Source organism: Euleptes europaea, chromosome 9, assembly GCF_029931775.1.
Source record: "Euleptes europaea isolate rEulEur1 chromosome 9, rEulEur1.hap1, whole genome shotgun sequence".
NCBI classification, from domain to species: Eukaryota; Metazoa; Chordata; class Lepidosauria; order Squamata; family Sphaerodactylidae; genus Euleptes; species Euleptes europaea.
The window spans coordinates 84315480-84332580 of NC_079320.1; the positions used below are offsets into that span (position 1 = coordinate 84315480).

At 44.3% G+C, this 17101-nt stretch overlaps 1 protein-coding gene across 1 annotated transcript in view; it reads right to left on the reverse strand.

Moving 5' to 3' along the window:
- Positions 1 to 17101, reverse strand: part of CC2D2A (coiled-coil and C2 domain containing 2A) — a 124905-nt gene that overhangs the window by 25825 nt on the left and 81979 nt on the right. Inside the window, exons 21-24 of the mRNA XM_056855114.1 lie at positions 16210 to 16301; positions 12652 to 12819; positions 1623 to 1728; positions 318 to 427 (exon numbers count right to left, since the gene is read on the reverse strand). Coding sequence (XP_056711092.1) covers positions 318 to 427; positions 1623 to 1728; positions 12652 to 12819; positions 16210 to 16301 — 476 coding nt within the window. The remainder of the gene's footprint in view (positions 1 to 317; positions 428 to 1622; positions 1729 to 12651; positions 12820 to 16209; positions 16302 to 17101) is intronic.

Here is a 17101-nt window from a genome sequence, read left to right on the forward strand (position 1 = left end):
TACCTTCTGAATTTGCCTGACCCTCTTTGAAAGCCATGTAGGCCAGAAGCCCTTGTAGCAGTGAATTCCTTGTTAATGATGTGTTGTGTGGAAAAGTGCTAACAACTGCCAATCAACCTCATTGGGCAACTCTAAATTCTAGAAGGACAAAAGGCTGTCTCTATACACTTTCTCCATACCATGATGAATTTTCTAAACTTCTACCATATCCCTCTTTAACTTTCCCCCCTGGACTTAAAAAGTCAATGCAAGCCGGTTCCTCATTCAGTCACGCTGCGACACACAAAATGAAAAAGGTCTTAAAGATGCCATCGCACCGAAACGGAAGTTCAAGCTCTTCATTCCAGTTGGGGTTTGGCCCTTCAGCAGCTGTTGTCCGGCAAATGGTTCGCTGAAACGAAACTTCTACAAAAGGTCGTACTAAAACCTACAATAAAAAAAGAGAAGACTCCGCATCTTTCTGCATCTTATGGCAGGCTACTTACAAGCCATAGGTCATTTATGCATGGTCGCTTTAACCTCCTTTATTCCCTGTTTCAGCCAGGATCAAAGTAACCTGGGTCGGGGAAAACTGTATGCATTGGCTGGAATGATCAGTGACGAAACTGTGTGCTAATGGAGGCATGAATACAGAAAAGCAGTCTCCCAAGTTCAAATCAAGTCCCACCCCTTTAAATGCGGCTCTGAAATTGGCTACCTCGCAAGAGATTTCCTTCCCCTCTAACCCAACTGCTGCATAAAAAAGCAGCAAGGGGGGGGGGTGAGAAATCCAAGCCTCATTTTAAAAAAGCCTTTCTTTTGCTCAGAAAGAGCTCCGAGGTAGCAGGAAGCAGGAAGCACTTGAATCCCTGCCTCTTTACAGACTGCTTCGTGACTGGCTGTGAGAGAAGCCAATCTTCTGTGCTTCCCTTGTTTGGCTATCTGTATGCTGCCATGAAAAGGGGTTTGGAAAAGGGTGGAGCGAAGCTCAACCCGAGAAAGTCATATGCTCACTCAGTGATTCCAGAATGAGCCAGGATGAACAGTTTTAATTCGGGCTAGAAGAGGAATGGGAAAAGCTGGGTTCATTTTGAGTTGAAACAGGGTTGAGCAGACAAGGAATGAGGTAATGAGCATACAGAAAAATTTGATCCTGGCTGAAAAAGGGGAATAAAGGAGGTTAAAGCAACCATGCATAAATGACCATAGACTGTATAAGGCAGTGTGCCTCTTTTTTTTCTTGACTATGTACACTCAGGTGTGCACACACAGAGAAATGTACCTTCCCACAGGGAAGGTCCCCTGGCCCCTCTTGGAGAACTCCGATCTCTCAGTTGCTACTGCTGCAGGACTTACAATCACACTGAAACAGATGCTGCTTATAACAAAAGCACACAGCAAGACACTATTTTGTTCTCAAATCCAACTGCTAAAATTTGACTTGGTACAGCAAAAAAAATTCCATACTGTTTTTTTTAATAAGTCATCCAATAGAAGAGGTAGCTCCTTATAGGTTTACTCTGCTCAAGTCCCTAGCCAAGTCCACAAATAGATTGAAACCCCCCCCACACACACACACACAAACCCCTTTTAATAGAAAAAGGATTGTTGCTTTTCAAGGAATGTCAAATGCCTAGCGTTACCTGATTAAATGCCCACTCTGTTGGGTGGGTTGGATTCTGCAGGTTTGTAGAGGCAGCAAACATCTCATTGAAGGTTCGGGATGATCTAGATGGCTGCTGAAGTTTGCTAGGAAGGAAAGTATCCCCCAAAAATGACAATGTGCCACCACACAACCAAGAAAAAACATGTCTCCACTGAAAGCATGAGAGAACAGGAATATTTCAAAGAACAAATTTGCCAAAAACTATGAGATTTCTTTGCAAGGAAAAAACAGGGTTGCGCTTACCAGTAACTGCTGCTTGTCTAGTTGTCTTCTGTGCAGGCACATCTTGGGACTGTGCATGCACAGGTCGGCCATTGGAAGAACTTTCTATGTTCTGTAGATTGGGAAGACACCCCTTCCTCCTGGTGCACGTAGTTGCATTTCCCTACCAAAACCATCATGTGCCATGAAGGAGAGATGCCTTTTCCCCCTCAGTTTTTCCAAGCTGCCGGAGTCCATAGAGAAAAAAACAGGGCAGGACAGGAGGGAGGGAATGTGTGCTTGCACAGAACACAACTCAAAGAACAACAGTTCCAGGCAAGTGCAACCCTGTTTTCGTTTTCAGTCTTCTGTGCAGTCCCACATTGGGAGAGTAACAAGCTACTACAGGAGGTGGGTGAGTCTCTCAATCAAAAAGAGAATAAAGAACAGCTTTCCCAATGGCTGATTCTTGTCTGGCATTTGCATCCACAGCATGGGGATGTACAAAAGTGTCAGCAGAAGACTAGGTGGCTGCTTTGCAGATTTCATGCTGAGGGACACCACAAAGGAATGCAGCTGAAGAAGCCTGAGACCTGGTGGAATGGGCTCGAACGAACAATGGACGGGAGATGCCAGCACACTTGTAACAAAGTTTAATAGTTTGAACAATCCAGTGAGACAGAGTTTGTGATGATGCCGCGCAGTCCTTTCAAGGGCCAGCAAAACAAACAAACTGTGGTCCTGATGAAAAACCGCTGTCTTTTGTAAATAAAATAATAAAGCTCTTTTAACATCTAGCCCATGTAGAGTTCTTTCCACTGGAGTACAAGGATTTCACTGGGAGCATAACAGCTTGGGCCAGATGGAACTCAGAGACAACATTAGGCAGGAAGTGAAGTCCAGGCTGCAACACCATTCTATTAGGAAAAAAATGGAAAAGGCAGGGTCACCCCTAAGAGCTGGCAGTTCCTCAGCTCTCCAAGTAGAAGTAACGGTCACTAGAAAGTACACCTTCAATGTAAGCAGGAAAACAGAACATGTAGCCAAAGGCTCAAAAAGTGATAACATGAGCTGTGATAACACCAAAGAGAGGCTCCATTGTGTAGCCATAGAATCATAGAGTTGGAAGGGACCATCAGGGTCATCCAGTCCAACCCCCTGCACAATGCAGGAAATTCACAACCACCTCCCCCACCCTCAGCACCAGTGACCCCTGCCCAGAAGATGGCAACAAAAACCCCTCCAGAACCCCTGGCTAATTTGGCCTGGAGGAAAATTGCTTCCTGACCCCAAAGTGGTGATTAGAATTATCCTGGGCCTGTAAGAAAGGGCCACAAGAGCCAAACACTGACACAACCCTTCCTGCCCTCCCTCTGAATGATCTGAGCCCTTGGTGGATAAAAATTGTAGAGGCCCTTCAAAAACTGTCTAGAAGTATGGTGGGGGAAAGCTGTGGTACGGTCTATAAAATAATGGAAAGCAGAGATTGCTGGTAAATGTACTTTCTCAGATTTTGGTGTTGATCCTGACTCCTTCAGGGAAAGGAGATAATCCATAATAAGGGGAAGAAAACAGGATAATGCAGTTGGCCCTTTCTCTCTGACCAAGCAGTCCACCTTTCCCATTTATACGTGTACAAAATATGTGTGGAATGTTTACGTGAGTGCAAAAGGACATTCACGACACCCTTAGAAAAATCCATGCCTGGCAATGCCATGGTGTCAGTGACCCGTTGCATAAGGTCTGAGGCTGGGGGAAGATAAACACAGTGCCCCTTAGACATGCTCAAAAGTTCTAACAACCAGACCTGGCTTGGCCAGAACAGGGTTATTAAAATGCAATGAGTCTCTTGAACCCAAATTCTGCTGAGAACCTTGCTCAGTAAGGGAATCGGGGGAAATGTGTAGCAAAAGCCTTGAGTCCATGGGATTTGAAGTGTCCCCAACTTGAAGCACAATTTGGTGTTGGCCGAAGTTGCAAACAGGTCTACTGGAAGTAACCCCATGCTTAGAATACAGGGAGTAAATATTTGTCCAGAATTTATCTACCTTGTGCTGAGGAATTTATTTAATTTAATTTCTACCCCGCCTTTCCTGGCATAAACTGAGCTCAGGGTGGCTAACAACAGTATAGTTTTACATGGTTAATCAACAAAATAAAACATAGAGGAAGTATATGTGTGTGTGTGTATATATATAATATTATTCTCTATGTTTTATTTTATATCTATCCATCTATATAGATATACAGATATATCAAACATTAAAAATCTAGCTAAAAATGATATCCAAATAGTGATTCCCTCTTATATAATTTCAACCCAATTTAAAAGGGGGGAATCATCTTTAATATTGTTTGATTATGGAGATTGGTAACGGGAGACCTGGAAAACGGCAGTGGGGAATATAAGGATCTAATAGGGTCCAGCAGAAAAAGGAGAAAAGGGGGAGAGGAAATGGGGGGAGGGAGGCCAGCAGATGTAGAGCTGTCACTGTCCTCAGCCATAGGCCCAGCAGAACATCTCCGTCTTACAGGCCCTGCCAAACTGAGCCAGGTTTCGCATGGCCCGGGTCTCATTCGACAGAGAGTTCTACCAGGCAGGTGCTGAAAAAGCCCTGGCCAAGGACAGCCAGATATTTCTTGGGCCAGGGATCACCAGAAGGTTGTTTCCAGGTGAAAATGTGATACTAGCAAGGAAGCATTATATTATGTCATAATCCAGCAGGTGTTAAACTTGCATCTAGATCAGCATTGAGCATTATGGTTAAATAATACTGTGAATATAAACCATACTCCTACAATAAACAACTGTGTTAATTATAACTGATAACTAAATGTAGCAGGTATGGTTAATTAAATTATAATGAATTCCATTTATTATTTTTGGGAAGCTTTGTTGCTTAGTGGTGTCTGTCCTGTAATTTCAGGAGATACTCCCAATGCTTTGTTTTCTGGGGAAAGCTGAAGCTGAGTTTCATTGCAGCTGAGGTTCACAATCCTCCATGGAATTTGTGTTTGTCTACAGCAGTGGTCAGCAAACCGCGGCTCGCGAGCCGCATGCGGCTCTTTGGCCCCTTGAGTGCGGCTTGCGCAGAGGAGGAAAAGGCCCCCGGCTCGGCTCGCATCTCGGGCAAGAAGGCGCAGCTCCGCTCTGCGCCCCGCGCCAAGAAGCTCGAGAAGCTGGGCATCTACTTCGCCTGCAAGGTACCCTGACCTTACCTTATCAGGCCCTCTCTAAGTCAGTTTTCCCTGAGGTGTTTCATACCTGTTTGTGTGTCACCTCAGTGAGAACAATGGACCTCTTTCTGAGGTAGGATAGCTGTGGTTGTCTTGGTTACTGTGTATCCCCCCCCATGATGATCTTCAAGTTGAACCTGCAAACAATGAGAAGGGTGTACATGAGAACCAGCTATCCAGGGTATCCGGAATGGAACAGGATCAGTCCACAGACTTCAGAGGAGTGATACCTCCAATTAGCTTTTGTTGTATCAAGGGTGGGGACAGAGTGATGTCTGTCATCATTTTTAGTACCCTCTTCTCCAGTTTGTCCTCCATCCAGTTTGTCCTCCTGTCTGTCTTCCATGTTCTCCAGTTTGTCCTTCATCCTGTGATGGGATATGAACCTGAAATGGAGAATGAGATTGAGACCTTATGTCTCATCATAGTAATGAGAGGGATGGGGAGGAAGAATCACATTAATTAGGAGAGAGATAATCAGATCACCGGTGATAAGTGATAGACATCAACTGACCATTCTTTTGTCAAAGGCACGGGTCCGTTGGGAGCAGAAAGGGGGAAAGGCCGCTCTCCAAAAGTACTATTGTCTGAGGTGCTTCTGTGTGGTGTTCTGGATCCCTTGTGGTCAGGAGTGGGGGGGGGAGACAGCAATAGTATAATGTGACATCAACGGTGCAAGTTAATATTTTGCTTTGAATGTGATTGTAAACTTAATTGGGAGATAAAAATGTAGCTATTATAAATAAATAAATACACTGATTTTACGGTAATATTATAAATAAGTGATAGCAGAGAAAATGTTGACCTCAACAGCAGCTACTCACCAGGTTAGTGGTTGTATTTCCTATATCAGGCTACAGCCAACAGGGAGAGTCCTCTTCCTCCACCTGAAAAGAAGCGATCTGTGTTGAACCAGTCAGCAAGAGGTGATACCTCTCCTAAAGGGGGCTTTGTCTTTGGCACTGGTCATTGGGAACAAGAAGGAAAAGCTGTCTCTGCCTCCTGGAGTGGAAAAGAGAAATGTCCTCTGGTGAATGACTGGACAAGAGTGGAAGGGGGTTGGGGAAGGTGACTGACATCCACCTCAAATGCTACTCACCAAGTGGTTCCTGTATCCCATCAATGGCTGTAGTTCTGCATAGGGCTGTTGAAAAAAAAATTCGGTACAGTTCGGCTTCGGCAAAATTCGGCCCTTTTAAATTTGGGTCGTGCCAAAGTCCGAACTCCCCCGCTTCGGATCCCTGAAATTTGGGCGAGATCCGGAGTTCGGGGAAAAATTCGGCCCCCTCGCGGGCCTTCACGGGGCTTCCATGAAGGCACGCGGGGGGCTCTTTAAACAGATCTGCGCCTTCCAGCTGGAAGGTGCAGATCTGTCTAAAGGGCCCCCTGTGTGCCCCCTGGCCGGGAGGCACAGATCTGTTTAAAGGGCCCCCCGCGCACCTTCAGGGAAGCCCCGTGAAGGGGCGCGGGGGGGGGGAAACATCCCGTCCCAGGATCGCCCAGGAGATTGGGGGGGGGGAGGGAAAGGGAAGGCGATCCTGTCCCCCGCCAGGTTGAGCTCTCTTGCCTTCCAGCTTGCTTGCCTTCCAGAGAGCTCCTTAAAGGTGGGAAAAGGCAGGTTTGGCAGATCCCGAACCTGCCGATTTTTTCCCATGGTCCCCTGAACTTGCCGAGTTCAGGACCGCGGTTTCCCACCATTTTGCGGTTCGGTTCCATCCGAACCGCAAAACCGCCGAACCAGGGGAAGTTCGGCGGTTTTGCGGTTCGGGTGGAACCGAATCAACAGCCCTAGTTCTGCACGCCACCTGGATGGATGATACTTACCATGGGAGATTAGATATAGAAGGGTCAAGACAGAGGGAGACAGAGGGAGGGTCAAGATAGAGGATGAGGATGCAGGGGGAAGGAAGAGGGAAGGAAAATAAGAAAGGGATAGGAGACAAAAGTAGGGAGAAAGTGGAGGAGGAAGGTCAGAAAGGAAGGCAAGGGCGTTGCCACTCATAGGAGAGGTGTTGCCTCTCCTAGTGAGAGGTTGTTGCCTCTCTAAGGGAGGATCCAGGCACTGAGCTGGGGCCAGAAAGGGTAGCATTTTTATAGCCAGTCATATAATGACCTAGGAGGATGTGGGGCATTTCATGACCCCTGGACCTTACTGTCTGGTTTGGTTTTTCCCCTGAACCTCTTATATAACATGGAGTGCATAATGAAAATACATTCAGGGCATCTGAAGAAGTGGGCTCTAGTCCACAAAAGCATGTGTTGGAACATGTTTAGTCTTTTAAGGGGCCAAAATGATCCCATTTATAATTTGTTCTTGTAATTAGCTTATTTCACAATATATGGTAGTATCAGACAATCTCTTAAATAAAGGGACTACTGTTTATTTGTCCTTATGAATATTGCTAACCAAGTATTAATTTATTGTTTGTGGCCAAAGGCCATCACAATCTATCATACAAAACATTAAAATAAAATTAAAATAACTTTAAAATAACTTTAAAACAGTCTGACCCCCCAAGAAGTTAGTAATTAAATATGTTAAACACCCTGATTAAAAACAGCTTTAGCTCGGATTTTCTTGGCTGCTAAAGCAAAGAGTGACACTTTGTAGGAGACATCAGGATTAGTGTCTGATAGGAGAAAGAGCAGTTTCTTTGGATCTGGAAAAAGATTTAGGCCCTTTAGCAACACTCCGAGAAATTTAGATCTGGGCTCTGTGTAAAGAGGTGTAATGAATTAGGTCCTCTAGAAAGGCTACACAAATACATAGACGAGAGGGCCCTTGGTGTTCAGGAGTAATGGCCAGTTAACCAAGCCATTGGCATAGTTGCGGGGAGGTTCTCTGGACCCTTCTCTGCTTTGGCTGTAAAACGGCCACTCGGTTCAGATCAAATGAAAGAATCCTGCTGTGGGGCTGGCGGGAACTGATGACGTATTTCAAAAAAGTTTACTGCAGCCAACTACAAAGCAGCATTTACAGGGGGGAGGGACTCACACGTGGTTCAGAAACTCCGCATTTTTGCTGGGGATGCATAATTGATCATTAGGTACTTCTCGGATTTATTTGGGGAGGAAGCCCCTGTGGATAGTGTTTTGAGTATTCGACTCCAAATACTATGCAGTTAGAGAGCAGCCGATCCAGCAGAAATGGACCATGCATAAAAGGCCACTTTTTAGCCCTTGGTCTGGACAATCTCCTCTTCCCCTGTGATTGCACAGCAGAATAGGAGCAGTGAGAAATGTAAAATTGAGGAACTACCTTCTGGTACCTCTGATGCTGCTGTTGGTAGTGTTGTCAAGGTGGGAACCATTGTCGGAAAGATTGGGAAGAAGTTGCAGTGACTTCTAAGGAATTTGCTGCCTGCTTGTTTTTCTTTATTTGAGCTACAATGTCATTCATTTTGGCTGAAAAGAGCTGGTCACCTTGAAAAGGTAGGCCCTCTACCTTAGCACAGGTGTCTGAAGGAAGAGCAGTTGACTTAAGTCACTCAAAATGCCTCATGGTAATCGTCGACACCATGGATTGAACGAAGCAATCGACCACATGACAGCCCACCTTTATCTGTTGTTTGGAAAGCCTTGTGGCTTCTGTTTGCAGCACCTTGGCCAGGGCACATTTATCCTTTGGTGTTAGGTCAATATTTGATGACATCCATTCCCAGAGGAACAACTCGTAAGCAGCCATGATGGTCTGATAGTTTGCGATTCTCAGGTTTAGTGCAGATGCAGAATAAACCTCGGGGCTCAAGGCATCAATCTTTTGGCCATCATCTACAAGAGCTGAATGCACTCTTGCCGGGCTTGAATTTTCTCTGTCACCAGAGAGGAAGATGCAGGATGATTGAATAGAGACATGTAGTTAGTCTGCTTAAAAGTATATACATTTTCAATCTTCCTTGAAGTAGAACGGCCTTCCCATATGCCATTAGCAATGTCACGAAAGAACTCAAGCATGGGAACAGCAACAGATACTGCAGCATCAGAATAGAGTGTTGACAGAATCTTGTTCTTCAGCTTAGGGTTTAAGGAAAACAGGTCCATTTTGACTTCACCATTCTTAACATCTGTTCTGAGTCGAAGCGAAGGTCTTCATTTGGAGAGAGTGGTGCACCAAATATCGAGCCTGCCCCGCAGAAAATCTGTTGAGACTAGAAGCAATCAACATCAGGAGAGCCTTCACTCTAGCATGCTGTTCGGCCCTGCCCTCGGCTCTCTTGGAGGGGAAGTTCCTAAAGATCCCGGTTCTGTCCATGTGGCTCTGGAAAAGTGGAGACAGTGGAACACATCCTTTTTAGGTGTAGCTTTTATAATGGGGTGCGTGGATTGATTTTGGGCCTTCTTCTCGAGAGAAAAGTACAGGTTATTCTGAGGCAGATAGAGCAAATTTACTTCTTAGCGATGAATCCCCAGACATAACAAATCAGGTGGCCAGGTTCTGTAGACTGGTATGTAATATACGGAAGGCCAAAGTGATACATACTTCTGTTTTAGCTCTTAATGGGTAAACATGATTTTACTAATCATGATAGTACAGACCAATAATTGTATCCGTTTATTAATGTATACTATTGAATTTTAACCATATGTATTTGTTTTCTGTCTTGTATTCTCTGGCTACCGGAAGCATGGCCATTTTTGAACTTTGAATTCTCCTGTGAGTGGTCAGTTGACCATAATAAAGCTCTGTTGTTGAGGAGAGAGTGGTGTTGTGTCCCCAACTGCTTCATCACATGATAGATTCAAGGGGAACTTGAATCTGATCTCAGAACTAGAAGCCTCCTCTCCAGCCTCCAAATCAGGGAATTACTACTTGGGCAGAAAAGACGGTGGAACCAGCTGGTTAAAGGTTCGGTACGGAGCCAACTGAAGAATGCAGGAATGAGCAGAAAGAGACAGAAAAGGTTCACCCCAAGGCTGGCCATAGGGTGAGTATGAGTAAGGTAGCCAGGGCATCCCATATCAACGTTCAGTCAGAAACAGTTCCATTGGAACCCACTGAGTTGGAACCAAGTGGGTCTGAACCAGCTGGGGTGGAACCAAGAGGACCCTCTCCTTGGCTGGTTGGGAATGGGCAGGGATGCTCAGCAGAACCTTACCCTCTGACCAAGTCATCCGTAACTTGGAGATACAGAGACAGAGTTTGTGAAACCAGCGAAGGATACTCCTCTAAAACTATCAGATCCGAGACCTCAGAGTGAACAATGAGGGGAGGCTTTTCATGATGCTTTGGGCGGGCCAGAACCAAAGACTTCTCTAGGTGCTTGAACTTTATTTTAGCCTTCTTTGGAGGCAGTTCCAAGGCACTCCTGTTATTGGCAGTCAGATCCAGGGACCTGGACCAGTGCCTATGCGGATCCAGTGTTGGAATCAAACGTGCCAATGCTGTAGAGTCAGGCCTTGAAGAATCCTCTTGCACGGCAGATGACTTTATTACCAGCTTGTCTGAGCTCAATAAACCCTGCTCCCAGAGGGCAGCCTTAAGGCTTCATGCCAAGTCACTCCTCGCCTTGGGCATAATTGCTGGTAATGCCAACAGGAACTGTGCGACTCACCCAAATGAATAACGCTAGGTGTGTGCCCATCTGTTTGGGACATTTTCATCCCACACTGGGCACACTTCTTGAACAGTAATTTCTGTGGCATCCCAACAAAGAAAAGTGATTCAAAGAAGAATGACAAAAAGATCAAAGCAAAGCTAGGTAAGTCCTCTCAGTTTGGCAGCAAAAAGAAAATCAAGGGGGAAATGACACCTCTTCCTCATGATGTGTGACAGTTTCTGTTGGAAAATGTGACTGTGTATGCCGGGAGGGAGGGGCACCTTCCCAGTCTACAGAAGCTAGAAAGTTCTCTGCTACAGCTGGCTGCACATGCACAGTGCCAATATAGAAGACCAATGATGAACATTTGTACCTTGAAGACACTCTTCCCTGAAAAAGGTGAAATTTTGGTCTAGTTTTCACCCAAAAACAGAACTATGTCTGGGCTGCAATGCTACAGAGTGGAAAGGGGTTACAAAATTTAATGTACCTTCACGTTGTCATGGATATCGCCAGAAATCTAGAAGAACAGTTGTCAGACTTGACCAAAAAAAACATAGAAGATGTCTCTTAGTACAAAAACAAAGCTAACTTGACCTCTTAGCAAAAGATGCCAAAAAGGAGTTAGAGACCCAGAACAGAATAGCTTTAGAGAGGGACAAGACACAAAGAAGTAACATGACCTTTTGTAGATTAGGAACCATCTAACACATATCAATAGTTACCATTTGTTGAGGCCTGGTGCAGAGAGCATCTGAGAACTGCAAGAATGTCCAACTTCACAAAAGGGAAGATACGAATCAAGGATGGGAATATTGGTTGAGGGCCAGAAGACATGTATGTGTATGAGAAATGTGAATCATTGTTTTAAATAGGATAAAAAGAAGCGAGAGTGAACTAACTTTTTATATATTGTAAGAAGTTATTTTGAGTAAAGATAGCCTTGTATGGTGTTTGAAGTTATGTTAATGAACCAAGAATGTACACCAGGGGTGTCAAACATAAGGCCCGGATCCGCCCCCTTGAGAGCTCTTATCCAGCCTGTGAGCCAGCCAAGGCAGCCACCCACCCCCCGCCCACTCTCGATCTGGGCTGGTGAGGCCTGGCCTGGCCCAACCGAGTGACATTTATGTCATATCTGGCCCTCATAACAATTGAGTTCGACACCCAGATGTACACCTTATCAAGGGGAACAGCTACGTAATGTTAGGAGATGATGTGAAAATCCCATAAATATGGGAAATTGAACTGATCGAGAGCTTCTTCTCAGAGGCAGAGGCTCATTGACTGTGACCTCCTTATCATAGGGGTAAAATGCTTTTATGGACTCATGCAATTGCTCTCCCTTAATTATCTATGTAACAATTATGGATAATAGAATTTGCTGTTAATTTAGACAAACTTAAGAATGCATCAGTTATGTTTTCATAAAAGCTTAAAATGGAAGCAGAGATTCTCTAATAGTATTACTTACGTACTATACTTTTAATGAACCTGAAACGTTATTGAGATGTTCCTCCAGCCAGGAGTTATATGATCTAATACAGGAAAGATAACTAGACACCTAGGACTTCTTAAGTGCATGCCTATATCTGAATCAGGACTGAATCAGAACAACACAGAAAACTAGCGCTGTCAGCAAAAAGCCTAGGCACTGAGAAACTCTTCTCTATTTAACGCATAAAATCAGATTTTCACTTCTCTTCACTCATGCTCATTAGCTTGGAGCCTATGAACAAGATCCATATATGCCAGGAAGTCTCTGCCACGGATGGTGCTTCATTTTTCACTAGCACTTCCGTTTGTGGAAGATCAATGAGTGCCAGTACAACAGGAAGTATACTCCGCAGCAGAGACTACTCAGCACTCACAGAACTTGTTCATAGGATCCAAGCCACCTTTTTCAGCATGGTGATATAGCAAGAAATATTCTGAATGCCTGTCAGGAAAGAGAAATGTATACACTTGATTCTAAAAAATGTGATACTAAAAAGAGAAAAGAAACAGAAAAAAGAGGGGAAAGTTTCATACCTGCCTTCGGACTTTCTTACAGGAATCTCATACGCTCTAATGATGTTCACCAAGAGGCAGACGTCACCATCAGAGAGGTTCTGAGCTGTGACTTTTTTCCTCTCTTTTCGTCTTGGTTTCAGGGGCCGTTTTGGCTCCGCCAATTTAAAAAGACTGAGTCCCAAAATGCTAATCATAAAAGCAGAATTCAAGAGATTTGCACAGGTAAGACATGATTTACTGTTATCACAAAACACGAGACATATTTTAACTTAAAAAAAAATTCTGAATACATCAAAGGAATAAAGAGTATATGAGAAAGGAGAAGCACTCAGCATCTATGTTATGATGATGCTCTACAAAACATGCCTATTTGGATACATGCATCATAACCAAGCAAGAACCATCATAGAAGAGTAGCAATCATGTGAGTAATGACATACCCTGGGCCACCAGAACTTAACAGAAGGCAAAGTGGAACAAAAAGAAAAACAAGAGTAAACCACAGATACATGGATACATGCAATAACGTTAACCTTCACACAAAACAAACAAAAAAATGCATGCATAAAACAAACTAGCTCAGCATACCCAGACTACAACGCAAACATCAAAATGTCATCAAGGTCAAGCATCCCCATGTGCTGAGGATGACTTTATAGACAAAGCCACCATGGAAACCTAATCACAAGCTAGAAAAGCACTGACAAACTGAGCAAAAGCTATATGGACGTGGTCTATTCCACGGCGAAGGAAGTGTATACACCATGAGCTACTTCTCTAGCAAGTTTTGAAAGAAGTCCCAGCGTGAAACGAAACATAGAAGGAGGACTGTAAAGCACTGGGAGGAGATCATATGTGGACAAAATCTCCCGAGATACGTCCACGACCCTGGGCAGTCCTAAAATAGTTTGTAGAATACCTGTTCATTAAAATATAGCAAGGGCATGCAGGATTATTTGGAACGCTGCCCCAACAGTTCACACATTTCATCCTCTCTAAAACTGTATTTATTTAGTTGCTTCAGCTATACCCTGAGCTTCTCCCCATAGGGGACCCAAAGTGTCTTGCATCATTCTCCTTTCCTCCACTGTATCCACAGCAACCCTGTGGGGTAGTTTAGACTGACAGTGTGTGACTGGCCCAAGGTCACCCTGCAAGTTTCTGTGGCAGAGTGGGGGATTCAAATCTGGATCTCCCAGATCCTACTCTAACACTCTAACCCCTACCTTATAAAAATATTGGGGGGTTTGGGGCCAATAAAATTTATCACAAGTTGAAGTACATGCATCCAGAAACATTGTTAATTCTGTACCAGATTGTGTGAGCAACTGTCTATGTGGCAAGACCCACAATTTGGGTGAAGTGTTTTCATCAAGCCACACAAGACATTTGATAAAAATACCTCATAAGGTGCATTTCCAGATATATTTTAATTAGTTTTTGTATTTATGATCACTGTGGAAGGCCAATTCAGGCTGAAATGCATCTGTTCCAGTATTTGGTCATTTATATTGAATGTATATCAACTGTCTATAAGAATTTTGTAACTGATAATTTTATAAGTAGCCTGCAATACAGGCCCTCTGTTTTTAACAATTTTAAAGTGTACACCTTGTAATAAATATAATTATTTTGCTATACTTTCTAGCTCAACCTTTGAAGCTCCCTCTTCTTAACTGGTTGAGTTTTCCCCCCTTCCCCTCCCCTTTTGTTGTTGTTCCAACATTTCCTTCCCCAGATGAACGGATATTCTACACTTGGAGTCTCTTGTGCAATCTTGAAGAAGCAGCACTAGACTTTTGCATCATACAGATGAACCTTCTGAACAACGCGTGAGCGTCCAAAAGTGAGCCCTGCTGAGCCACACAACCTCCGTCTCATCCTTAAGTAATAAGATGGCTTAGAAATAATAAGCTTCAGAAGCACAGCATATTTAAAACATTTGGCTGTCCCTTTCCCATTTATCCACTTCCCCTCCTTCCTCTTTTGCATCCACTGTACTCAATTCTTAGATCTCAAGCGCCTTGGAATAGTGTCACGCCTTTCTGCTGGTACTCTGCAAAGTCCCAGGAATGCTCAGAGCACTATGCATAAACAGAGGAAATCAGCTTCCCATAAACAAGAGCCTTTTAGGTGCACACACACAGTCATAAATTCAAAAGCAATGGCAATGGTTTTTAAACAAACACTCTGTGAAAGTTGCATTAATGCAAGACAGACGTTCCATTAATAAAACACAGCAAGTAACATCCCTTTCGGAAACAGAATGGGCTTGAACATTCACCAGATGGTACGGTTTTGGTTCCTACTACAGAACTAAAAGTTTGTTACATCATAAAATCATGGTACATCAGTAGTCATGCCCAGTTTTTTAACAGAACAAATGAGTTGTGGCAATTTTAGATGGAATTTTGGCTGCCTCCCCTCCTGTCTCACCAAGAAACTATTCCCTATTATTTTCACTTAATCAGTGTCAGAGATTCACCTCCTTAAAGACAGCTTCTTTTCCCCTCCCTCAAGAATTGTCCCAAATGCATCTTTCCCCGGCTTCTGCCTCATCTAAAGAAGAGTTGGCTTTTATATGCTGATTTTCTCAACTTTAAGGAGAATCAAACCGGCTTACAATCACCTTCCCTTCCTCACAACAGACAGCCTGTGAGGTAGGTGGGGCTGAGAGTTCAGAGAGAACTGTGACTGGCCCAAGGTTACCCAGCAGGCTTCATGTGTAGGACTGGGGAAACCAGCCCAGTTCACCAGATTAGAGTCTGCCGCTTGCATGGAGGAGTGGGGAATCAAACCCAGTTCTCCAGATTAAAGTCCACTGCTCCTAATCACTACACCACACTGGCCTTTGGAGTCCCTTTAAGTAGGTGGGAGGATCACACAGGGCCTTCCCCACCTCTACTCCAGAAGTGCCCACCCAATTCTGACTCTCCACTCCGGCTTGACTCTGGTGTGAAGTTTTTATCCTTCTCGAGGACACGAGTCAGGATCTCTGTGTTATGTCTCCATAGAGTGATCAGCCTCCAGGTGGGGGCTGGAGATCTCCAGCAATTACAGCTGATCTACAGACTACAGAACTCAATTCTCCTGGAGAAAACAGCAGCTTCCTAGGGTGGACTCTCTGCCATCATATCCCTGCTGAGCTCCCTCCCCAAACTCTGTCCTCCCCAGGATCCATCCCCAAATCGCCAGGAATTTCCCAGCCCAGAGTTGGCAACCCGATGGCTCTGACACGTCACTTTAACCTTGCATTTGCTTTCAGTGGGGGTCAAGTAAGCACGCACTAAATGCCAATGCAAAGCAAACAAACAAACTGCTCATCCTAAGCTTTGTTGGATGCTACTGAATTCAAGTTACTGAAGGAAGACTGTCAAAATCCACATTACTTTAAAACATGCCAAATATCATTTGTTTGCAGAGCTGATTGCAAGAACTGCCAAAATCCTGTCATTTAAAACAATAAAAGAGAGTCATGGGTGGAACATGGGTTGGTGAAAAACAAAAGGCAAAAACCATGACTGGTTTCAAGCATGTTGTTGTGGCTTAGATCTAGGTTTACATCTTCTTTCTTACCCAAGACTTAGGATTTCTTCTTCATGGACCATATCAGAGAGAAGAAAATGGTGCCTTGCAATCAGGAACCGGCTTATTACAGATTCCCTCACCTAGAAAAGAAAAACCATTCCTCTGAATCGAAAATCATTACATCCATATGCAAGCTACCGAACCACAGGAAGCTACCCTGGATCCTCGATGACTTTCCCAGACCCAAAAGCTGTTTTTATAATGGGAAGTGAACACCTGGCTTTTCCAGGGTCTCCAGAGCTGCTCTATGGAGATTTGTTAGTTTTATAGACTTCTATTTTGTATCATTGTGTGTGTAAATTGCTATCAAGTCACAGCTGACATGATGACCCTGTAGGGTTTTCAAGGCAAGAGACGGTTTGGAGGTGGTTTGCCATTGCCTGCCTCTCGTGGGCTGAGGGAGTTCTGAGAAAACTGTGACTGGCCCAAGGTCACCCAGCAGGCTTCATGTGGAGGAGTGGGGAATCGAACCCGGTTCACCAGATTAGAGACTGCCACTCTTAACCACTACACCACACTGGCTCATTATTAATTACACTGGCTCATTACTAATGAGTTGTGGTTAAGACGGGGAGACTCTAATCTGGAGAACCAGGTTCGATTCCCTACTCCTCCACATGAAGCCAGCTGAGTGACCCTGGGCTAGTCACAGTTCTCTCAGAACTCTCTCAGCCCCATCTACCTCAGAAGGTACCTGTAGTGAGGGGGAAAGGAAGGCAACTGTAAGCCACTTTGAGACTCCTTAGGTTAGAGAAAAGCGGGATATAAAAACCAACTCTTCTTCTGCTAATGCTCAGCAACAGGTTATGCCGATTTTTAACTCCGTTTAAGCACTGTTTGAAATGTCCAGTGTTAGAAGCAAGCTAGACAGTATTAATGA